Source organism: Macrobrachium rosenbergii, chromosome 13, assembly GCF_040412425.1.
Source record: "Macrobrachium rosenbergii isolate ZJJX-2024 chromosome 13, ASM4041242v1, whole genome shotgun sequence".
Taxonomy (NCBI): Eukaryota; Metazoa; Arthropoda; class Malacostraca; order Decapoda; family Palaemonidae; genus Macrobrachium; species Macrobrachium rosenbergii.
Genome location: NC_089753.1, coordinates 31,132,975 through 31,158,437, shown reverse-complemented (window position 1 = coordinate 31,158,437; position 25,463 = coordinate 31,132,975). Strand labels below are relative to the sequence as shown.

Here is a 25,463-nt window from a genome sequence, read left to right as displayed (position 1 = left end):
ATGAAACTTTCGGAGAGCGCTTTTCCGTTTAAGTTTCCACTTAACCTATCAAGAGGTCTGCATGAATGATTCATATCCGTTCATGCTTCTCGGATTTTCTGATTATCATATTCAGTTTTTGTCATTCTTATATATTAATTGTAACGGTTTTTTACGACTGCATATTCTTCCCAAGAATTTTCATTCTTAAAAATCGTCATTTCCCCCCGCCCCACCTCTGCGTTTTTTTTCCCATTACAGTCACACTACCTCACCATAGAACTAAAATGATTATGCGTTTCTGCATCAACATCATGTTGACATTTGTTCACCCAACTGTAAACATCCATAACATGTGAAAAGCATCTCGATTTATGGCGTGATAATATTTTTTTCATTGATAGTGCAGAATTCTCATTTCCAAATAATGCCATTCGCCTACGTTAAAATTTTCCTTCGCGTAATGCATAAGATTTTAGTGTCTGGCCCTGCGAGTAATTACAAGCAGATATACAGTAAATGCCCTATTTGCTTACTTATGTATAGAGTTATGCTCGCCGAACCATTTGGAATGGGATGGCCGAAAGTAATAAATTAGATATCCCGGTTGTTACATTAATGTGACTATGTCATCCACCTTCAATGTTATTTATTTTTTATTAGTATCCTGCTGTTTCCAATTTAGATGCTTTACAGACGACACTCCTGTTCTACATGTTCGTTTCGAGTGGGAGTGACCATGATCATCATGTCTGTTTACACACAAATGACAACCGTCTTCTTTAGGGAAAAACGTTATCAATCAGACTTAAGGCTGTAAAGAAGTGTCAGTCGAATATTTCGCTTCCTTTTAAATCGTCATGGGATATCAGCCGATGCATTTGAAGCTCAGCAACATGCGCTGCAACGGGAACCGTTTCGTATGCACGTATTTGAAACTTTCAGAGATTTTTAAAAAATTAGTAATTTTTAATCGATACGGACAATAATTATGAATTAATAGTTTGTTTTTATTATACATTTCATTTTTTTAGCATGATAACGAAGAGGAAGATAGAAAAAATTAGGCGAATTATAAGGATATGTAAGAATCGTGGGATACCGAACGGTCCCACGGGGACCAAGTTTCACGTACTTATATTGTTTCTGTATGTTTATCTTTGTGTGCCAGTGTAGGTTTAACGTCCGAAACTTCGGAAGAGTTAACGTCATGTTTATCCACCCCGGCGACATTTCGTGGCCAGCTGGAACGCACTGCTGAGTAAGTGGGAGCCTCGCTTCATTCTGTCGCCGTCAGGTGCCTGTCGTCGCTTTATTAAGGCAACGAGAGGAGGTTTTCGGGGACGGGTCTTTGGTGGACCCTCTCTCTCTCTCTCTCTCCTCCCTCTCCCTCTCTCTCTCTCTCTCTCTCTCTTTCGCAGGCTGGAAGAGGACGTTTGTTATGAAAACAACTTGAATGATTTCACTCTCGGTGGAGGGGCCGCCGAAGGGACCCTCCTGTCGGAGGTGCCCTCGATGCAAAGACGAATTAGCCTGGCGATGAAATTCAAACGCCCTTTACGTAACTTAAGGCGTCAATTTGATAGTTTAGGCGCCATTTGTCGTGCGTACACTTCCAGTCTAAGCCCAAATTCGGGTTTCGTCAGTTGGTTTTGGGTCTGATTATTCGTTGATGTTCCCTCTCGTGTTATGGAGGAGCCGTCAGAGATGTTTTGAGTATCATCCATGTTGTCAGCAATAAGCTTGTAGGTCAATTTAGCATTTTTGATTTAATATTTTTCTGAGAAGCTGCCTAGGCCTAAGGAATTAGGCCTAGGTTATTATCTAGGCCCAAGCTGCTGGTCGGAGATGCCGCTGTCATCTGTGCCTCTAGCCTAGGCCTGTTAGGTAAATCTAAGCAAAAGCTCTGCACGGATTAGCCTGTTACTTAGGAAATTGATTTTTCCTATACTTTTAGTGTTGCTGATGAAGGAGGTGTTGGTATCTCTTGTCAGTCAATTATCATTAACCTCATATCTGCCCAACATGGTTTGGGAACCCTTTGGGAACGCGGGGTTTTGGCTGGGGGAAAACGTTGGGAGAAAGACCTGACTGCTATGTTGTTGTTATGTCGTGGTTCTGCGCATTGGCAAGTCGTCAGGGAGCCTTATGTGCAAGAAGGGATTGGCTAAGGAAACCTATCATAAAAGGAACTTGACTAACTTAACGTAACCTAACCTAACCTAGCAGGCCGTGTTACCAAAAGCTCCCCAATATCACTGCGCATGCATGATAGCGTTCCAGGATGGCCAGCATACGACTACTGATGTCAATTACAGTCAACCGACAAAAAATAACGGTAACTTCTTGATAAGCTACCAAAATACTATGGGAAAAGTCAATTTTCAAAGTAACATCCCATACAGAGCTATTGTATAGTTCTACCCTGCTCTGTCCAGCAGGCCCAGTTTTTTTTTATTTATCTTTCACAATTTATAGTTATTTTTAAAATGATGACCTTGTTATTCCTACTTAAAGTCAAGATCAGCACACATATATTAAATTTTATTGAATCATGGAAAACAATGACAAAATCAGCATTTTATCTGCTGACAGAAGCAGAGATTGTAAAAAAATAAAGGGAATAAAGGGGGAACATAAATAAACAAAAACATGTCTTAGGGGATACAAACCCGTAGAATTTTGAGAAAATCATAAATCTCTACTTCTATAAGCAGATAAACCACTCACTTTTTCAGACTTATCAAAAAGTGGCTGCTGGAGAGAAAGAGCCCATGCCTGGTTCCTGGTTCCTAAGCACTCACTCCACAAACACATTTGTGGGAACACTACACTATTCTCATGAGGTGCAGAGCTTTATTCCCCGTTTGTTTTTTTTTTTTAAGTCTCTACTTTTGTAAGTAGATAAAAGCTCATTTTTTGTCAAATATTCTTGTTTGCAGATCTGTCAAAAGAAGTAGAAAATAGGAAAGAAAACTTAAACAAATCTTGCGTAACCATGTTATTCCACTTGATTATCCCCTTAGCAGGTATTGCCGTCAGTGCACCTCATGCGGTGCACTGTAGGCATTACATAAGGTTCTTTGCATCATCCCTTCAGCCCCCAGCTGCAACCCCTTTCATTCCTTTTACTATACCTCCTTTGACATTCTCTGTCTTCCACCTTTCCGCCTCTCTGAACAGTTGTTTCATTTGTTTCCAGCACTGAATGACTTCATAGGTCCCAGGACTTGGCCTTTGGCCAAAATTTTATTTTCTAATTCCAATGCCAGTTGAATATGTAAAGCTCACTGAAATTATATATGAATGAAATAGATGTAAAGTTGGTGTTGATGGGGTCTTGTCAAGTGAATTTGCAGTGCGATAGTGCACTACAGAGAAACATGAAGTCACCTTTGTTTTATACCCTCCTTGTGGCTTTGTAATGAAAAAGTTGTAGGAGATGGAATCGAATGATTAGGTTGGTGTAACAATAGAAACTTGAGAGACGTAGAATATGCAAATGATGCAGTTTGAGTCACCAAACCCCTCAGAATTAATAAAGCTTGCTTAGATTGCACTCTATACCAAGAGTGATGGGACTCAAGGTAAAGCAGAGGAAAACAAGGACATTAATGAGGGCATATTGTGTACAAAGTGGTGAAATAACAAAGTTGAGAAAGGATTAATGAAGTTTAATATTTAAAGTATAAAATGAACTATGTTATCCAATACAAGTTCTTGAGTTGGGATTTTGTGAAAGACAAAAAATGCATATGGAAATCTAATAAGCAGAATAAAATAGTATAGAAATCACATAGACTTTAAATAAATGAATACGGACACTCTAGCTATACAGTATTTAAAAGATTGTGCTGATTTGAGAATAGAGCTTTGAGTATCAGGAGTCACATGGCAGCAGAGACGGAGAAATGATGCTATAATAGAAATTCCATAAGTGGACAAGATGAAAGAGCACGCAAATGGCATGGACATGTCCTTTACGCCATCTTGGGAAGAAGAGTTTTTGGATGAAAACCAGCAAGATGGGAGGCTGGAGATATATGTAAGTGCAAGTGAGGGAAAGAATTTGGCTATAGAATTTCAGAGATGCCCCTGCATTGCACAGTGCTGGAGTTGATGATGGTAATTTTTTTGTTATGGCTGTAAAGGGGGTATCCAGTGAAGTTGAAAAAGAATGGTCAATTCCATTGGATGCTTTGCAAGGCCCTACTGTAACTGTTGTCCCCTTGGGCACTCTACCTTGATTTTGTTTTTGGTGGTCCTGGTGGGAGAGGCCTGCTGTTGTAAATCAGAGAATCCTCCTCACATACCTCATAATCTTGTCTCTCTCAGGAGCTTGAGAATGAATATTCCTGTGCATGGTAACAGGCCAGACTGTGCTTAGATAGCATCTCGGAATGTGCTTTGTATGGACCCAACGAGAACCACCCACAGTCCAGTACTGCTTCACATGGGACAAATGACCTCTCCTGGAGAGACCCAGTCAAAAAAGTACTTCCTTCTCAGCAGTGGAGTTTAGAGCCATGGCCTGTTCCTAAGCACCATCATTGCTTGACCTCTGGTTGAACATGCTCACTAACTTCTTTATTATTGGTATCACATCTGAGGATAAAAAGTCAAAGTTCTTGAGGTTTTGGGTGTCAGGAGTAAAGTTGTCGATTTTTTTGGTGGAGACTTAGATGAGTTACTTTTGTTCCAAGTGCAAGCTCAGAGGTACTATCCAAAGTGAACCTGACCTCTTAAGTCAGTGTCAGCACCTGTTAGTACTGGTTGGAATAAGGAGGTATCCAAGAACACTTTCTTTCTGGATTGATGAAGCAGTCAATCAGGTGTACTATTCATTCAGTTAAGGGGACGCTCTTCCAGTCTTGGCAAGAAGTTATAAAGTTGGGGAAGTTGGCTCATCCCTAGCCTTTCAGAGAAACTTTTTGGTTTTACAGGTAATAAGGGCAGGTGTCAGTTCATTTTACCTGTGGAAAGTTTCCCACAAGTCCTTGAACACCTTCTTCCTAGGACCTGTGGTGGGTGTTCAACATCGTGTGTAGTTATCCTGACTCCTCTCAGACAAAAAGCCACATCTCAGTTATTCAGACAGCAGTCAGTCAGGCTGAGTACATGTTGGAATGGGTCTTGATGCAGGGAGGCTTCACAATAGAGCATCCTAGCTTAGAACTTCTGTTCATTAGGTGGTGGTTTTGTAGGGAAGTGGGGACAAGTAAACTGTCTATTTGATCCTATCAATTTATCAATGAATCAGATAATAGCTGCTTTCTGCCTTGAATTCCCTTTTGAGGGATTTCGTGGTTCTCCATGCTTTCCATACTTGAGTGCTCTCTTGTAATGAAGGATACTCTGGCCTAGGGACCTTCAGCTTTGGTCAACCATTTCACCAAGGTGGTCGGAGGTTGCAGGAGTCGTGACATCCCCTGCTTGCATGGACAGCCTTCCACCTAATGATTGAATCTCCCTTGTAAAAGGTGATGATTTGTATTTCCGTAGGAACAGATAACAAATTTTAAAAGTAATTTTTATTTTTCCTAGGTTTACAAACCAGCAGTTGAGGTGGGTTCAGCAATACGGTATGTTGGACCCACCTGAACATCCCCACAGGGTCCCTGAGGTTGAAGGAAAAATGGCAAGTGTCAGCAGGTGAGTGAGGGGTATTCCCCCACGCCCCCCTCAGTCACTATTTTAACCACTGTACCTTGTTACCAAGTTCAGTGACCAATCCACTCTGCACTGGAGGACTCCCCATATATAAAACGCATTGGCTTGTATACGTAAGGAAAAATACAAATTAAAATGAAAATTTGTTATGCTATATTTAAAATAAATGTTTGCATTTGGAAAAGATGAATGTTAATTGATGAATGTAGAGGTTTTATTTTTCATATGTTATTTAGGATTAATTGAAACCAAAAGAATAATTTTAGAATATTTTTTCAGATCAGTCAGAAGATAAAAAACAGTTTCGGAGCACCTAAGACTACCGTACATTGTACACTGATGTATAGAATTGCACACGGCCATGTCTTGGGGTTTTACGCCTCTTTGCAGGTTGGGAAGTGATAGGTACCGTCTAACTGGGGGTACACCTGATCATCCACCGTCTTCAGGTCCATTGTCGGCTGCCCAGTGTGGAATTATTGCACAACAGTTACCTCCAGATACATCTGTTGTTTTGACAAACCATCAGCAAGACAGCGCTTCATCGCAGCCACGACCAACCTCCCCTGCGAGGCCTCAAGTGTCTTCAGCAAATCTGAGTGGCTCAGAAACATCCTCGGATCAGTCTGTGATATCCAGTCATGAGGATCGCATAGTGAGACGCAGCCCGAGACTCGCCCAGACTTCTAGGGTTAGTTACAGAGACAGTGGTGATTCGCAGAGTGCTAGACGACGAAATCACTGGGGCACTCGAGTCCAAGAAATGTGGAACAATGAAAGGAACCAAAGCAGTGCCAACCAGCAGTCAAATCCCAACTACTCGGTTTATAATTATGACGGACAAGTCACACCGTGCGTTAATGCCACTTCATCAATATCTGTAATCTACAACAACAAAAATGTGTTCAGTAATGTGTCACTTCTCAGGTATCCTCCCACTGTACCTTTTACTAGGCCTCCAGGTTACTCTTTAAGCTCTGTCAAAACAGTTCCAAAAAATGTTACCATTAAGAGCCTTGACTTTTATGAAATAGTCACAACGGTAATTCAAAAGGAGATAATTCCTGAAGGAATGAGTGAGTACAGTATCATATATTTCTTGTATTTAGTTTACGGTCATGATTGCATTACAGTGAACCCCCTGTATTCGCGGGGATCGTCCCCCCCATAAATAGCTAAAATCCGCGAATACTTAAAACCCCTCTAAAAACACTTAGAACTGCCCATTTTGATAGTTTAAACACAGAAAAACCCTGTAAAAATGCATATACCTGAGTATTTTAAGTTTTATCACAAAATGCATTTATTCATGAAAATTATATGAAAATACAGTAATTAGTGAATATTTCTCAGTGAAAAATACTGCGAATGGGTGAATTTTCCGCGAATAATGGCTAGATATGTTCCACAGAGAAACCCGCGAATGCGTGAGTCCGCGAATCATGAGAACGCGAATACAGGGGGTTTACTGTATTTGAGTTTCAGGTCTTAGTTGTTGTGATGATATATTGAGCTTTCTGGTTTACTTTCTACCCATAAAAATGATTGGATGTAGATGTCTAGTTTTACTGGTACTGTACACTGAATTCACTAATTTGGTATTTTGAAACCTAACAGGGCCATTGCAGGAGACGTATAGTTTTGTGTTAAAAGCTGATGACGCAAAGAACTTGCTGGATAAGAAGAGGAAACCTCCTTACTTGGTAAGTGTAGATGAGGTGAAAGTTTTCAGTTTTTGTCACCAAATAAAGGATGTGTCTGCTAGCCCTCGTTTTCTCCGTTTCTACTATTTTTTTCTGTGAGGTGTCTGTTGTTTATTTAGGGCTTTGCCCATTTGTTTTCGTCACCCATTTATTTTTCCTTAAGGTTAATTTGACCATCGCAGCTGATTTTACAGGGATGCCCTTTCTATTATGGTATTTTGTAGCTTTGTCTAAGTTGTAGACAAATTCCAGTGCTGCTTTTTACAAGCACACGCATGCACGTGTTTGCATTGTCATGCAAAGACTAAGCGCATACATAGATTAATTTTTACCATAGAGGTAGTTTGTGGCAGTTCACCTTATTCACCTTTATTTGGCTTACAGTTGTGGTGAAATTCTGTCTACAAGGCAACCCTGTAGATACATAAGTGAAATTTTATGAAGACGTAAATAAAATTGACAATAATTTTATGCTATAAGAATAAGAGAACAGGAGACCATAAAAAACAATCCTTGCACTGCAACAGAAAACTTAAAGTAGAAGTCTAATACTTGTAAAAATTTGTACACCTTTTTTCTGAAGAATGTAAATACAAAAAAAAAGTGAGCACTGTACATACAATTACAAAAAAAAACTCCAATACTGTACATATAAGCCAAACAAATCACTTTGGAATATTTACTCAAGTGAACTTTTTCACAAGAAGCTTTAAAATGTTTATCCAGCATACAAGTGAGATGAGGTAAAAGTCTTGTTCTTTTCGAACTGGTCACCTTAAAACGTTACAATAGGGAAATTCGACTCATAAATCGGTTTTATTTTATACTGTACACTGTTTCTTACACAACTGCAGGAATTATATCGGCCCCACACAAAAACAATTCACAATACAGTGTATGAATTAAGTCTGTTACACAGTACTTGGAACTCCTTCACACAAATGAGATTCTTTAGCAGGTTTCCAGAGCACATTTCAGTTCATAAGACTTCCAAGTAATTAACTAACTTGGTCAAGTCCAGAGAGCTTGACTCACAACAGGTGGACCATTCCACAACTGTTCCTTTGGGCAAAGTTCACAATTAAAAGCAGGCTGTGAACAGTGCCTAACAACAACAATAAAAATCAATTTATAATGAATATATTAATAAATCGGTTATTGCAAAACCAAAAACATAGATTGCTTTCAAGATATTAACCATCTTTTAACTCTACAATATGGGTTACTGGTATATCTTACTATAGCCCAGCAAGACAATTGTAATTAAACTGTTTGTTTTGGTTGTGCTCAGATGTTTGATGAAATGTGTTGCATTCAGTAAGCAACACCAAGCAACAGTAACGATTAGTTTCCATGGTTTTAAACATAAAACTTAATATTAAAGAATATTATAAGACTAGAAAACAGCAGTGTGGATTTATAGAAAGGTTTCAGAAACTGAAGAAAGCTCCTTTTTTGCGCAGTACTGCAATACAGTTTTGCCTTTTCAGATGTGTAAAAATGAAACACTTTCTGTTGACAAAAACATACTGAAATGTTTTTTCCTTATGTACTGTACAGGCATTGTATGTATTTTCTTTCTTTTTCTATTTTGTTCATTTTAAGGTAAATAATAAAATGTTATTCAGTATGTCTAATATTCCATATATTATTCCTTTGAGATTAAAAAAATTAAGATTTTGAAAGCCTACATCTGAAACCATCAAAACCTCAAAACACTGTACCAGCTGTAGTAGCCCCATCCATTATAAAAGTGTCACCCAAGAACATTTTTTCATGAAACACAGGTGATCTGTCCAAGCTGTTCATTTCACTTGTATGGCAACTTCAGATATGCTTTTTAAACACTGAAATAAATGAACTTGCAAAAATATGAAATATTTTGAAAATGCTGTACAGTATACGAAATGAAAAACTACAATAATCAGTATGCTGTATCAGCGGAAGTCAAAGCACTTCAGTGCATTGAGACAAGCGAATATGCATTCGCAATAACAAAACATAGCCAGGGCAGTGTTGCCAGCTTGAACTATCTACATACTGTAAATATCATGTTTTTGTTCTAAACCCACATGTTATTATTATGTCAGACACTTCACTGAAGTTAAAATTACAGTAAGGCTGAACACTGAATTACAGAACTGGAATAGTTTAATGTAGTGTAAGCATACTGTGGATATCTACCTGTAGGCTGTGTGTAAACTTTGGGTGTAGCCTTGCTGTATCTACACACTGTTAAAGAATAATTCAGACTAAATGGTTACATACTGTAAAAGAATAATGCAGACTGTAAGTGGTTAACAGGATCTGTAAGGTGCTAAGCCTCTTGCAAAATGTATTGGTAGGGTAGTTGAAAGTCGTGTGAGCTTATTTTTATATTTAAACATTTTTTTAAAAATTGTGCAAGTCAAAATTATTTTTTTTTTTAAATTGTTTCAGTCAAAAGGGGGGTTGTCTTCGATGCCGGGAAATACTGCAAATCATCATCAGGCTGAAAGATCCTTTATCAGAGTCTCTACAGATATGGCAATATATTATTGGATTCTGTTTTGTGTGTGACTCCGTTGTGCTAAACAGGTTAATGGGAAAAAGTTCAAGTTCAGTGTCTGTGTGAAATGTAGAGAGTGCTGGAAACTAGATTTGTTAGATGATAATAATCTAATCTTTATTTAATAAGTGTTAGGTATTTTGTTTAATGTATTATTGTAGATTTAGGGTTTATTCCAAATAGTATAAAGTATACAGGCAGTCCCCGGTTATCGGCGGGGGTTCCGTTCGATGGTGTGACGATGAGCGAAAATCTCCAATAACCAAAAATCAGTGATTTTCAGCACTTATCAACACTGATAACTGGAGATTGGTGACTCTGTTAGGTATGTATTAGCGTTGATAAGCGAAAATCAACGCATATCTGCGCCAAAAATCGCTGATTTTCGTCGCTAGACAAGCGCTGTAAAACCGGGTCATCGATAACTGAGCCTGCCGATACCCGGGGACTGCCTGTATGTGGATATTGTTGGAAGTTTCAGGAAACTTGATTATTTGAAAAAACTTTTGCACTTCTTATTGCAGATTCAGCTGAGGTTCTGTAAACTTGATGACAGTTGTGAGCAGAACGATTATTACCCAACCACTCATCAAGTTGCAATTAATCATCGTTTCATTATTTTGCCCGTAAGTTTTCTATTATTTAAATGCTGATATTTCACATACACAACACTGTTTCTTCAGTTTGTTTTGCACCTTTTACGAAAGGCCTTTAAAAACTTATCATTAATATTCCAATGTTTTCTCTTTTAAGGGTTTAGATACATTGCCTCGCGGTGCCATGCGGCCCATGGACATCACACATTTTTGCCAGCTAAGTTCTCAGGCTTGTAACTTTATAACGGTAAGAATAGTTTTTTCTGTGGTTTAATGTGATGCAGTTCTCATGATATTCTGATTTAATGGATTATGCATGGTAGCATATATCTTGGAACTAATTAATATTTATCCTTATAGATAAGGTGTTTAGAAAGTTGCAAGGTGTTTGTAAGTATTGTACAGAAATATACAAGCGAAGATTTACTGGGTCGCCTTGAAGAAAAACCTCATATTAAGGAAGACGATACTGTTTCTGAAAGTAAGTGATATTATTACATTTATTATATAAAGTGTATGTAATGAAATGGATTAAGGGATTTTATTGCAATATATTTACTCTGAATAGTAAAAAATTTGTATACAGTCAACATTATTAACATGGTGGCAGGGTGAATTATCCTTTATAATTAATAGGAATGCAAGAAATCTTATGTTTATTGACAAAATTATAGCAAAAAGTTGAGAAATTTCTGTTCTTGTTTTATATTTTGAACAAACCAAAGCAAAGTGAAATGATTGGCTTTCGAATGCTCTGTCCTGAAAAAGAAATTGACAGCAAGAACAAAAAATTATCCTTAAATAAGCCAGAATAGTTTTGGGTCCCCCATGAATCTCAAAGAATGGACGTCTATAGCTCTCTGCCTTTAAAGGAAAAGCAGAGACTGATACCACTTTGCATTTGTACTTTCCTTCCTGTAATTAGTGAATGACATGTTTGTTGATGGAGTTTTCAATTCTTCACATTTATCATTGATTTGCCTTTCAGTTAAGAAGAAGTTGCAAGATGACCAAGCAGATGATGGTATTGCAGCAGCAACTCTCCAGTTTTCGTTGCTCTGTCCCTTGAGCCGATTGCGTATCAAGCTACCTTGCCGAGCATCCACTTGCACTCACCTGCAGTGCTTTGATGCGGCAACTTACCTCAAGTTGAATGAATGTAAACCAAAGTGGTCGTGCCCAGTTTGCTATCAGCCTGCACTCTACAAGAATTTAGTGATTGATGGGTAAATATTTGTGAAGAATTTCCAAATGAAACTGCATTTATTTTGCAATGAATGTGGAACTGTTTCAAGCCACAAGGACAAACCTGTCTGAACAGTATCAGTGTCTGTACGTTTAGTGAAGTATCCTTATAGTTTAATTAAAATGCTTTTTAATGCATACAAGGTTAGTCAAGACTTCTAGGTCTAGTTCAGTTCAGATGATGAAACCAGTATAGATTAAAAATTATCTCTAAACTTTCATGATCAGTGACTGCAAAGTTTAGGTTATAATCCAGAAGTACCAGATGATATTATAACATTGGTGTATGATTTGTTTGCATCCAGTTGAAACAAATGCTTGTTTATAATTTGTAGCGAGTTAAAGTAGTTCCAGAATTATTACTGATGGTTGGGGAGTGAGTCGTCTAACATAAGAATTCACCCTTCATAGAGATAGAGGATCTTGTTACAGTGATGTAGAATACGGTAATTCTTTGATAATCCATACTTAGCACATTACCACATCTTTTTCCGATCATCCTCTTGACAGTACAATCCCATTACTTTTATTTAAGGTCGCCATCAAAGAAGGGTGAATTAGAAACTATGATGTTTTACAATGAAATGTGCATTTCTACAAAACCAATAATTATCAGATGACTTACCCCATGTAAATTGATTCAGTCATTTTTGCTTGTAGTATGTTGCAAGGAGAAAAGTCTCATTTTGCATCCCCAGCTCTCACTACCACTGGCCCGGAAGAAAAGGTGTTATTCCCCTGTGTGCCTTTTTTTTTGAAGTGGGTTTTACTGATCTGCTTTCCAGGGTTATTGCTGGGTTTCCCTGTTGATGTTATATGCCTTTAATTTTCATTCATATGTTTTTTCATTCATTCTGTTCACTTTGAGATGTGCTTATTGTATAGTGTCTTATCACCAAGCAACATTTTTTACATTTAGTAGATCACACTCTTGACACCATTGTTTCTTTTCATTCTTGTGATTACTGTAAAGTTGGCTTGCAGTTTTTACTTTGCTGAATTTTTTCCTTTGGTTAACATGGAAGCTTTGTGAGTGATTAAGCACTCACAGTTTAGTAAAACATAATCTCAAAGTTTCATTTAAATCATGATGTGTTCACTAAATTTCCATGTAAAATTATCATCTGTTAATCAACTGTAAGTTTAATGAAAAATGATCCCAAAATTTCACTGCATCGGCAATGTGTGAAAACTCTCCATGCACACGAACTATTGTAGTTAAAATGAGGGGAAGTCTACAAACCACTATTAAAACCACAAAATACCTTACCATTAGGTAGGCAAAAATAATATGCAGTAACGACCAGATGAGAATGAAACAGAACTGAAGGCAGCTGTTACTGTGAACTAACAAAACCAGGCAAATACATGAACCCCGAAAAGAAAAGGATAAAAAGAGGGAAAACTTACCCCACAAAGCCTCCATGTTAACCAAAGGAAAAAATTCAGCAAAGCAAAAACTGCAAGCCAACTTTACAGTCATCACAAGAATGAAAAGTAACAGTGGTGTCAAGAGTATGATCAACTAAATGGAAAAAAATATTGCTAAATCAAGGATTCGCTAGATTGGTATATGCTAAACTGAGGGATTGACTGTAGTTAATTAGCTCACTTTTTCTTTAATCGCTGTAGAAAAAGAATGCTGCTGTAGGTTGATTTCCGCTGTAAGTCGGTGTTTCGCCGTTATCGGCGCTTACGCCGCCATAACTTGATGTTGCATCAAGTTACGGTGCCATAACTTGTACAAAGCCATTAACTGTATGCCTATTCTTGCCGTTAACGCCATCAATGGTGCTTACAGCTCCATAAGGTCAAACCCGCCGTAAGTTGGTGACGCCCTGTATTTGCCTCCATTAATGGCCTTCATTCCTTCATCTTGACTACACAATGATACTTTCTTTACTAATACAAGTGTTGACCACCATTAATTAGGCAGTTTTAACTTGAAAGGTGTCATAGCTTGTGGATTTTTACAAAAGATAGGTGTATACGTATTTATGATCCAGTAACTTGTATCTATGACGTAGGAAAATTGCTGAGGATCTTTTCAAGCTTTGTAGTCACGCTAAAACTTCCATTTATAATGACTGTTGTTATTGTAATGTTTTTATTCTAGATTATTAGATTTTATGTTCAATTTTACAGGTACTTCAAAAAAGTAATAGACGATAATATAGATGCTGACAAAATTGAATTAAAACCTGATGGCACCTGGACCCTTGTGGATGGTGCGAGGAAAAAGTTAGCAAATGGAGTTGAGAAAGTAACAGAAAACTCAAGTAAAGATAAATCTATAGAAGATCCAGGAGACAAAACAGTCTATCTGGACAGTGACGATGATGCACCTGTTGAAGAAACGTCATCAAGACAAGAAAACAGGGCCAACTCAGGTAAGTTGACTGAGTTTCAAAGGTATACCTCAAGCAATATTAACATTAACGACCATACGTTATTTTTTAAAACACTAGTTTTTAAATATGAAAGCATGAGGTACTGAAAAACCAAATGGTTTCAGTACCATATCTTTAGACCAGACTTTCATAAATCATTACATTGTGTCTGGACATTAGGAGGTCTCAGATGTGGCTGTTTATGACATGGGTTTGTACAAAAAATTCCATTTTGTTTCATAGGATATTTCATATTTACATGATGTGTTGAATGGCAGACAGTGATTAAGAGAGTGAAGTTTAGGAGAGATGGTAGCTTGAGATCATTATAGTGACTTGCACTTAAATCAAGCAAGAAGTGAAGAGACCAGGGAAGTAAGATATGGAGCACTCTAGTTAACCCAGTTTGTATATAAATGCTAGTCTAAACAGGCAAAATAAGGCAACTGGTGCTGCAGTGGTATGATTCTCAGCTACCAGTCGGGAGGGCCAGGGTTCAAATCCCGCTGCTCACTGATGGCTCGGATTGCACCACTGCAAAAATCCGGCAGCCCATCAACCTAATGGTCCGAAAAAACCCGAGAGGTTCAGTAGGAGAACAGGTACCAGCCCTCAGGCTGGAAAGTTAAACAGTGGGCCTAGCAACACCCTGGGCACATATCATAGGCATTGGGGAATGTCCCCCTTCTGGCTGTTGGCATAAGAAACGAAATCAGTGCCTGCCCTGTGAGCCCACAGAGCCCAGACTTTAACTTTAAGGGAATGATTGGGCATTTTTAGAAATACTGTATATGTAAATTCAGAAATGCACCTTGCTTTGTGATCTAGGATTGATGGAGCTGCTGAAACTAGATGGCTGGAATACTAGATTATTGTTTAGCGTTTTTGTGTAGCCTTTAATGTGTAAATTTCATCACTTCAAGAATGAGAAGACTATTACATGTTTCGCAAGATTAAAAAACATAGGATTTCAGGATACTGTTTAGTCTTTTTATTTCCTATTTTCAGATGCCCAGGTCGTGGTACCATGTCACCGCAATTCACCAGAAGTTGTTACACTTAGTGACGATGATTCTAATGGTGGAGACAGTCCTGAAGTAACGGGTTCAACCTACCCAACTTTCGAAAACCCTTCAGGAGCAGTGATTGCTGCAAGTGCTCCAAATGCTGGACTTAATATACAAGATGATCTTAGTTACTTTGATAACTTGTTACAAGGTATAATAGAAAAAGCTAATCGGCAAAAATTTGCTGAAACATACAATAACTTTCATCCAATAGACCATTCCAGTCATTTATACATCCCCTTGACAAGAACTCCAATTCCTACGTTACCTAGTAGTATAACAGTTACCTGTAGGAGTAATAATGAGCTTAGGTCCAACTCGGGTAATCGTTCACGTAGAAGCAATTCCAGTAAAGGAACACAACATAAATCACGCAGTGTCTCAAAGGCCAGTAACTCAAAAAGAAAGAAAATGTCTAAGGATTCTCAAAAGAATTCAAAGAAAAATTCAAGTGACGTGGTTAAGCGTAAGAGGAGAAGAATCCTTAGTGTATCGTCGGATAGTAGCGACTCGAATTGTGAATCCAGGAAAAAATCGAAGTCCAAGCCTGCGCGTAAAGAGGCAGGAAAACAAAAGTCCAAGTGTAAAAAACCAACCAGTGACACCTCAGAAGGTGATAAGTCCAGTTCTTCTTCCACGTCGTCAAAGTCTTCTAACAGCAGTGTAAATTTAATCACCTCCAGTGATGGCTCTGGCTCTGGCTCTGACTCTGACACCAGTAGTAACAGCAGTAGTTCATCACCTGATGAATCGGAGAACTCGGACGACTCCTTCACTGTAAAAGGTACGCTTTTTCTCTTTTGCCCTTCGTCACATCAAATATTTGTAATGAATGCCCCAGTAATTTTGTATTACTTCTTTCTAGATATAAATTTGGAATTTATAGCTATTTCATTTACCTTTTGGTTGGGTGTAGTGTTGTTTTGTAGCTTTTGTTCTCATTTTGACCATCCTTATCAGCTCTTTCAAGATAGGCATCTTCTCTCTACCTGTCACACTTGTTTGTGATACAGGAAGATGTACAGTAATGGATTTTTTCAAGATGTTTTAAAAAGTAAAAAAATAAATATATCGTTATGTATTAAACATTTCAGAATCATATTTCCAAGTATGAGTGTTTATAAAGTGAGTCGATGTCTAGCTAACAGCTGGTCTGAAGTCCAGGCAAATTTAATTAATTTATTTCATCTTCAGTTTTTCCTTTACTGTACACTGCACAGTGTAGTGCATATGATTTGCTTATGAAATAAATCCAATTGTATTCTTATAAAATATTTGTATAACGTAAATAATATGCGACCCCTGTTTTACAGATGTACAGGATCAAGTCGAAGAGTCCTCCAGAGTGCTGAGGAGTGCATTACGAAGGCAAACAAGAAAGAAGTAACATGACATAAGGGATTTATTTTTGTACTTGCTCACCCACTTCATAAATGTATGTCCATTTTCTTATTTGCAGTAAACGTTTTGTTCCTTATGAATGTTTTAATGGGAGTGAATGTCTGAGAATGTAATCTAATATAGGACGTACAGTACATGACATTTTGGTAGAGGAGGTGAATGAATTGGCAACTCTCAAGAAGGCTTTATAGTCACTATATATGCTGAGACACTATTTAGTAGCTGTAGCTGGAGTACAGTATTCAAGATCACAATGTGCCTACATGTACTAAGGAAAAAAATAGAGATTTTCTGTGAAAGTAATTGCCAATAAAGCATGCAAGTATGTGTAGGGTCAATTAGTCAACTCAACCTTTGTGAAGAATTTAGCAGTGTTTCCTTCAGAAATGTTATCTTTGGTAAATGACTTGTGTCATTTTCATGTTTTTATGGTCCAGAACTTTATGGAGAAAAGGTCTCTACAGAAAAAAAATTGGAGGATTTTCAAATCTTATATTTTCTTTCCTCCGTGTGTGTATGTTCAGATATTTTGATTCGTACAGCCACAGAGATAGCACTATACTAGCAAGGACATTGGAACAGCAGCATCATATGAAGTTAATATAGCTTGATTTTAAATTCTTGAAGTTATTATAGTCTTGAATCTAGGAAGGTAAGGTGATTATCATGTTGTTGATGTATTCATGAATGGTGAGTAAAATTTTCAAGGAGTTAAGTCAGGGTACTCATGACTATTTAGTGAGTTTTTTGAGGCTTAGTTTCAACAGATTTCTTAACATAGCGAGTCATTTTTCTGTACCTGTTGGAAGCCATTTTCATTTAGATGACATATTAAAAAAAATGTTTGTTAATGAAATTTCACTGGAAAGTTAGGTTTAAAAAGATTGACGTCAGTGCTCAGAGATAACTTGAAGTTAAACCCAAAATGGTATAAAGCTTTTCATCCATTATTTGAATTTCATGATTTTTCGTTTTTCAATCAAGGTATAATTTTTTAGTTTTATATAATAAAGTTCTATTCCAGGGTATTAAAAATTAAAATTTTTGGTGAAATATGGTCATTTCATAAAGTCCCTTACACTTATTTTTTTGACAGTGAATCAAGATGCAGATTACCGACTTTCCCAAAGATACAGTACATTCCAGACGTATTTCTTCTTCATTATTTGTTATCTGTTTGTCATAGAGTGGAAGGCATTACACATTGTACGTGTATGGAAGTTGACTAATAACCTGAGATGCAGAGAACTGAATATGAGAATTTCCTAAATTTTATAAAAGCTACAGTTTGCAGGATAAAATGCGTGATCACGCATGCATAAAATGAAAATGATTACAGCTTCCTAGATTATCTTTACAGGGTTGTATTAACTTAAACACTGAATCAAGTGTTACTTAAGATTCAGTGGCTTATGTTCAGTCATTTTAATCATTCCTTTGTCACAGTCAGATATCTTTTGATGTTTATAAATTTAAGATATCCTAAATATGAGTGATGAAGGATTTACTGTAATTCGAATTAGCTGCACAGTCCTATGTATGCACCCATGCAATATACAGACCCTATATTTTGCTTATGCTTATTGCCCAGAAAGGTAGTTTAGTAAAGTTCTTCGGTAGATGAAAGAAAAGAAATTGTTCCCAGGGATGGGTGTTCACTGCTGCTATAAAAATCCCCTTCAACCAGTGTGTTATCTCAACTAGACTGGGAGCAAGTGGGATGGTTTAGCTAGTGGTGGATATTCTTTGTTATAGCCTGAAATAATGGTTTCATTTTGGACTGAATGACCTCATAGGTCCCATTGCTTGGCCTTCGGCCTGAATTTTAAATTCCGTTCCATTCCATTCAATTTATCACTGTATAGGTAGGTAAAAGTAAATGATTTTCAGTGTTTCAAAATGTGCTGTGACAAGAAAGGTTTATTGATATTACTGTTTACCAGTGAAAATTCACATATCCCCAAGGCTGAAGGTGACGCTGTGTTTCGTCTGTGTAAAATGTCAGTGCCAAAACAACGAGTCATTTCTCATCTACAACATGTAGACAATAAACTACTAGATTTTTTTGCTAAATTTTGGTTTTAATATTCAACTGATGATTCATGCAAACTCAGAAGTAAACACAAAATGTTACTTTAGCTAGATTAAGTTACAAAGTGTTGGACAACAAATAGCTTCAGGCCATCAAAAAATGTGCTTCCAAATTATGGTAGTCAGTTTTTATATTTAGCATTATTTTGATTTGTAATTATCCAATATTGTAATTTATAACATATTTTACTCTGGGGGTCATTTGAGTATACTATTGTGTCAAACAGTGGTGTTTAGGTGTTAGTCTACAGGAAGTCCCCGGTTTTCGACGATCTGGTTTTATGGGGCTTGTTTAGCGACTACGATAACTGGATTTTCGGTGCTGATATGCGCCGATTTCCGGATGTCGGTGCCAGTCCCTGGTTATTGGCGCCGATAACGGGATCGGCATTATCATCTCCGATTTATGGTTATCGTCACACTGTCGGGAACAGAGCCCCCACCGATAACCGGGGCTGCCTGTATACAAATCTCTCATGCAACCTTTCCAAATAATTTTTATCCTAATTTTAGGGGCCATGTCATACACAAGATACAAAATTTGTGTACTGTTGGCCACAGTTAGGCTGTTACGTGGACAATATTCATTTGCATAATTCAAATACATTAGTACAATTGTATAAAAAAACTAATAATGTTGATAAAACTTTTGCTATACAGTGGACCCCTGCCTATTTGTGGCTTCACCTATTGCGGGTTTTTCTGAGGAACGTATATACACATTCGCAGAAAATTCGCCTATTTGCTGTATTTTTCATAGAGAAATATTTACTAATTACTGTATTTTCATATCATTTTTGTGACTAAATGCGCTATTTCTGATAAAGCTATTAAAATACTCAGGCATATTTTTAAAGGGGTGTTTTGGTGTTTGAACCATCAAAATGGGCAGTTATAAGCATTTTTAAGAGGGGTGTAAAGTATTCACGGATTTTAGCGATTTGGGGGCGGTTGTGGTATGCATCCCTTGCGAATACAGGGGGTCGACTACTTACTGTATCCAGTTATATTGCATGTGTTGCCATCGTATGAAATATGAACATTGCCATCAAGTGCCATTTGCATTCTGACGTTGACATTCTCAAACATATCAGCTTATTTAGTTTTACTGAAATCATTGCCAAATAATAGCCAAGTATTACATACACTTGCTGCTGTTTGTTGCTAAATGAAAAATAATGGCTTTTTTTTTTGTAAGTTAATAGAACTGGATTAAAATTTGTATTTTTACTTATGGAAGTACTTAGGAGAACTAACAAGTTGACAACTGTCAAATAACTTAATAAACATGGGAAGATAATGGTAATTAATATTGACAGACAGCTGTTTCTTGATTTGGTTGTTTATGTCAGTACTTGCCGTTGTTTATGCCAGTGTTTTGTATGAATAGTCGAGTGATTGTTAATTACAAAAAATAATAATGAATTGTTAGACAAGTTAACACTGTGATGTAATGAATTTTCAGTGGAATCTACCAAAACTGAGACAAGCATAGTAAGCCTAAGTTAGTATAATCTACCAAAAATGAACCTTGCTCTTAAGCACAACCTAGTGTAATTGAAAATGCAACTCACATGATACGTGAGTTATATGATGAAGTCATGCTCTCAGGAGAACATTAGGGAGTTGCATGATACATTAGATTGGAAGATTCCCGTGTATTTTTGGTACCCCTGGTAACCCTAACCACGAGGGTATTGGATGCAGGGTGATTTTTAAAGGGTTTTTGTTTTTGGAAAAAAGTGTCTTGGTACTTGGTAGTAGAGATAACATTATACCATGATTGTTTGCAACTTTGGTGGAAGTATGAAACAGTTCTGACAGATGGAGGGACTGCGTTCAAGAAGACGTGAGAGACAAAGGAATGGACAAAAGGATGTAAGATAGAAATGCCAAGAAAAGGCCTATCAATATCAATTACCCCAACTAAGGATTAAGCTGAGAAGATGGTGATGCAGTTTTGCATTACCAAGGTTTTTACTATTAGTGATGCTCATATGGTATTCATTTTTAATTACCATGTATTTTCCACTCCTATTTTGAAGCAAATTCACTGTGATGTGAATATTTGCACAAAGATATTCTTTTGATACAGGGTTCTAGGTGCTGTAGCATTATTGTTGCCATCTTTTCATCAAGAAGGGAAGATACTGCAATCTAACAAGTATTGCTGTGACTTGCAAAACTACTAATGGCTGTTACATGTTTTTATGTTGATTTTATGTCCCAGGGAAGTCATAGCTTTCTTGATACAAGAGTTACTTGTTTTTGTTTGCTATAGTATTATTTGTGGTCCTGTACATGCAAGCTTTATCCACATTCCTCATGATCCTAGTTAGGCTACCTGTTGTTAGTAGAGGCAGGTGAGTGATTGAGGACAGAACAGTAGGATGACCTTCAAGTATGTGATTCTGAAGATGTTTAGTTAATTTCCTTTTGCAACTAGCAGACCAAGGTTAATGAGTCCAGTCAAGAGAATATTAGGTTTTTTTCAGAGTATTCCATGTTTTGATCAAAGGATGGTACCAGAGTGACTAGTAAGGTAACAAGATCGAGGCAAATAACACTTTTCATACGTACAAACACTAATCACAGTGACCAAGAGAATCATGCAGATGGTTCATGTGTAACTGTAGGGGGGAGACATAAATTACAACAGCCTGGAACATATAGGAGACACTAATTTCAGACACAGTTGGGACACTGCACGCTATCACAGCTCAGATGGAGACACGAGTTTCGATCATTGGAAGCATAAAGAGGAGACGCAAGTAATCAACTCGGCCAAAGCATTCATGCTTCAGATCAAGGCAACAGGCCTGGATGCTTAAAAAGCCTACCTTTGTAGTAAAACTAAGACTACAGTCATGAGAATGCATTTTGTAGAAACATTATCGGACCCATAGAAGAGACCTGTCCAGGAACAAGACTAGACTTACAGAAGAGACACCAGATACATCAAGTGAAGCCTGTCCTGCACCAAGAACACATGAGAGATGAGGATGCCTCTGTGTCTGAGACAGGCTAAAAAGAGAGGTTCTGAATTGCTATGTTTTTATGGAGTGAACAGCCACAAGAACTCGGGACCTGTTGAACTCACATACACTCTTAGACTGTTGTGAAAGCCTACGAGCATGGCTTATTCTGTACCCATTACTCAGTAAGTGATAATGCTCCTGTTGAATTTTAATATAATAGAATGAGAATGGTAGGCTGGATTGATGGCAGAATTATGTTTAAATAATGAGTCAGTCAATAATTCCACTGCTGCACAAGTATAGGACTTAAGCAATAACTGGCACCGTATAATAGTGCAATAATTTTCTTTTATGTCATCTATACTCATGATAAAAGCAACCTATGGCAATAACTGGCACTGTTTAAAAGTCAACTTTTCTAGGCTTTGTGAACTTTGTTTTGCAATTTGAATCTTTGTCAAAGTAGTTTCTCCAAAGTTGTATCTCCCATCACAGTTTCAAAACTTATTTCTCCAAAGTTGTATCTCCCCATCATAGTTTCAAAACTAACTTTTATTTCTCACTTGCCCTTTAAATCTCTTCTTACTACAGGCAGTCCTTGCTTATCAGCGGCGTCGGTTAACTGCGGTCCAGTTTTATGGCGCTTGGCTAACGACGTTGTTAACCAGATTTTCAGTGACAGTAAGTGATTTTCGGTGTCAGTAAAAGGTTTATCGGCGTTAGTAAGCGGTTTATCGGTGTCTGTAAGCATTTGGCAATGATAAGCGGTTTATTGGGGCTTACAACATAGTAAATGCCATTTATTTCCATAATTATCAGCGATTTTCGGCTAGTGGCGCTCGGCCAGGAACAGAACTCCCGCCGTTAACCGGGGACTGCCTGAGATACTTCTGACTGGTACTTTAATCACTGTATCCATTAACATTTTCCAAAAATTTTTGCCCTTCCTCCAGGCTCTGGTTTTGGTATACATATTGAAAGCACACTTATTTCCTTCTTCTCGCAGATAATTTTTATCTTTATTATCCCTTAATGTAGTTGCCTCCCGTATGTCACATCTAATGCCATTTCATGGATTAGGGTGACCATTTTTATTTTTGTCTCACTGCCATTCCACTTATGATTGTGCTGTTACTACTTGTATCTTACCTTTATGCATCATTTGTTTATATTCATTCTTGCCAACATCACCACCCAACTTCTACCATTGCTCCAACATTTACTGTACTGCCATTGGGCGAGAATTATCACGGTAATCTTTCAACGTACCAGACATCTTTACATTCCAGCTACATCATTGTGGTGGTTCACTGCTTGGCTATCAAATTGAAAGCATTGCATTTTGAAAGTCTTCCTGTTCTTCCCAGCTTAATCCTTATTTTGGATTGCCGTTTTCAATTATCTTTTTCCAGGAGTTTCTATATTTCTGCTCAGTAATATTCTCCCCACTGAGTTACATTCCTAGTGTTAGTCAGAAAGATTTGTTATAAATTTGGTGGAAAATGGAGTAAGACAAAGTTAAGGAAGTTGAACTGCTTTGTGGGAAGAGTAAAAAGAACTAGGAAAAGAGAAAGTCGTGAAGGAATGCAGCTTGACCCAGGGCTGATGTAGAAACCTTTATGGGCTGACTATAGTGTGCTGTACACTACAGGCAGCCCAAAAGTGTGCCTGTAGTGTAGACACACTTTGGGGCTGCCTGTGTGAAGGCACCACATAAGTAAACCCCCACCCCCTTCCTCAATTGTAATTGGCCAATAAAGGATGGCAAACTAATATACTGCCTGCCTACCACCAAGTTGAAAAAATCATTATATTGTAATCATAGGGTGTGTATATGGTGTATAAAAACTTAATTTTTTACAATAATTACTTCATCTTGATGCTTTAGTGGTATGATGCTGTTGCTAGAATGGTTTAAGAATTCTTCCATCCATTGAAGTAATCAGCTTAACACCTTTCTTAATGTTAGGCATAAGTAAAATAAAGGATTTGTATTTATGGAACATGTAATTTGGTAGAAATTTTTAAGTTCTCTCGTAAACTTTCCCAGGTTTTGTCTGATAAGATATTATTGCGTGGAGACAGGAAGAGAAATGCAAATTTCTGTGACCATAAAAAATTGTTAAATTGCTTTTCATAACTGTTCTCTATAAAAAAATCCAGGGAAATCTTTTCAAGTTCATATTAATGGAATTTTGTATACTTTATACTTTATGTACGATTACCATGCAACAAAGTGTGGCACTTATTGGATGTACATTCTTATGTGTTGTACATAGTTTTTTGTGTGATTGTTTTTCTTTTCAATAGACATAAAATATAAATATATTTTTTATTATCTTTTGTGATTGTGGCCATCTTATGCAAATAACCTCAATTACTCAAAGTGGAGGTAAGTGATGAAATGGTTTTAGCATTTTTACTAATCAGCACTTAACATTACAAGATTCACATTCAAGCACTGGCTCCTCAAAATGAATGTAACATAAGAAAATAATGCGTAGATTAATGTTAGTACAATTACAAAGGGCCACAAAGAATGCTCCTCTGCTTTTAAGCACTGAATTGTGCGTAAAGCACTGGGACATTGATTTGTCGTGGAAGGAGTGAAGTTCACCTCACTGTGAGAGTTCTGTTATGCTTAATTTAGAAAGGATAAATAGAAAGTACCACATATTAAATGATGTAATGCTTGATAATACTGTTACCTGTGACACTTCCGTTTATCCTTTTGTCCATTCATCCAGTAAGGTTTAAGTTTTTTGAAGCTATAATTTTAAAATTCTGGAAGGCAAAGACGTAAAATTTTCTGCATATCATCTATAGGGATTCTACGTTTTGTATGATGGATCCAGTGGGTAATGGTCATACTTATTAGGTGAAAGGTCAAACAGGAAATTAAACTTATCCATAACTATTAATACAAGACAAACACACATTTGTCATGCACACTCCATTAATGAAGCCCGTGTTCTGTGAAGTCAGAGTTGTACTTGAAAGGTCAAAGTTCAAATAGGAGTTCATCACCAGAAAATATATTTTGCATAGGTCTCATTGCTTGTGCCAAGTTCATAGCATCAAAGAATGTTGGAGGTCTCTAGGCCCGAGGTCTCACCAGGCTTGACCGTGGACTGCATTGTTGTAGAATTGGATTTGGGCTCGTGCATTCCAGCCTCAGGAATTTCAGGCCAAGCTAATCTCAATACCATGAAATTTTGTTCCTGATTTATATATGTTTACTCTCATTGTTTACTGCATTTAAAAAAATTTTCATAAAACTTTATACATTACTTATAAATGTTTGTCAGACTGATTGAGTTATTGTAACAAATCTTTTGAAAGAGAATATATTCCCCTTTCTGCTGTTATTCTGGAATGTATTATCCTGAAAAATAATTATTTGAAGGTTGGTTTCATGTGGTGGTATATAGTGCTGTTAAGGTATTGACTTATCGAAAGGCCGGGACATTTTTTAATCAACCGCTATTAATTCTTAAGAAGCTACGAGGGCTGCGCCACACGTTTCAGTTTTTGGATTTTTTCAGATTTCAGAACTGAAGCTTGCTCCTTAAATACACAAGCACAGTTTATTTCCAACAAAAACATTCTGTGAAACTAAAAAAATATACATAGAACCATAATTTGCATATATGCTCCTGTATCTTCTGATCTCTTGTATCATGCGATCTTTAAAACTTCGTCCAAAACCATTATTTCATCATATACATTGTGTATAGTGCAAGGTGTATTTACAGTAGATTGCAATAGGCTAAGCTATCTATGCCTGTCTCGGTT

The 25,463-nt window shown here is 37.3% G+C and overlaps 1 protein-coding gene across 5 annotated transcripts in view; it reads left to right on the top strand.

The window, feature by feature from the left end:
* The first annotated feature begins 1,079 nt into the window (after positions 1-1,079).
* LOC136845127 (uncharacterized) overlaps positions 1,080-25,463 on the top strand; it is a 27,985-nt gene continuing 3,601 nt past the window's right edge. The window contains exons 1-12 of one of the 5 annotated variants that reach the window (XR_010855082.1): positions 1,080-1,240; positions 5,929-6,725; positions 7,267-7,352; positions 10,425-10,526; positions 10,654-10,743; positions 10,857-10,977; positions 11,485-11,722; positions 13,887-14,131; positions 15,140-15,982; positions 16,512-16,633; positions 21,380-21,850; positions 22,260-22,349. Coding sequence is in view for 4 of the 5 variants with exons in the window: in XM_067115018.1 (XP_066971119.1) it covers positions 6,011-6,725; positions 7,267-7,352; positions 10,425-10,526; positions 10,654-10,743; positions 10,857-10,977; positions 11,485-11,722; positions 13,887-14,131; positions 15,140-15,982; positions 16,512-16,585 (2,514 nt within the window). In the remaining variant the exon portion in view is untranslated. Of the gene's footprint in view, positions 1,241-5,523; positions 5,632-5,928; positions 6,726-7,266; positions 7,353-10,424; positions 10,527-10,653; positions 10,744-10,856; positions 10,978-11,484; positions 11,723-13,886; positions 14,132-15,139; positions 15,983-16,511; positions 17,653-17,695; positions 17,834-21,379; positions 21,851-22,259; positions 22,350-25,463 lie in introns of those variants that run through there. The other 4 variants (XM_067115018.1, XM_067115019.1, XM_067115017.1 and 1 more) reach the window with 4 other exon arrangements.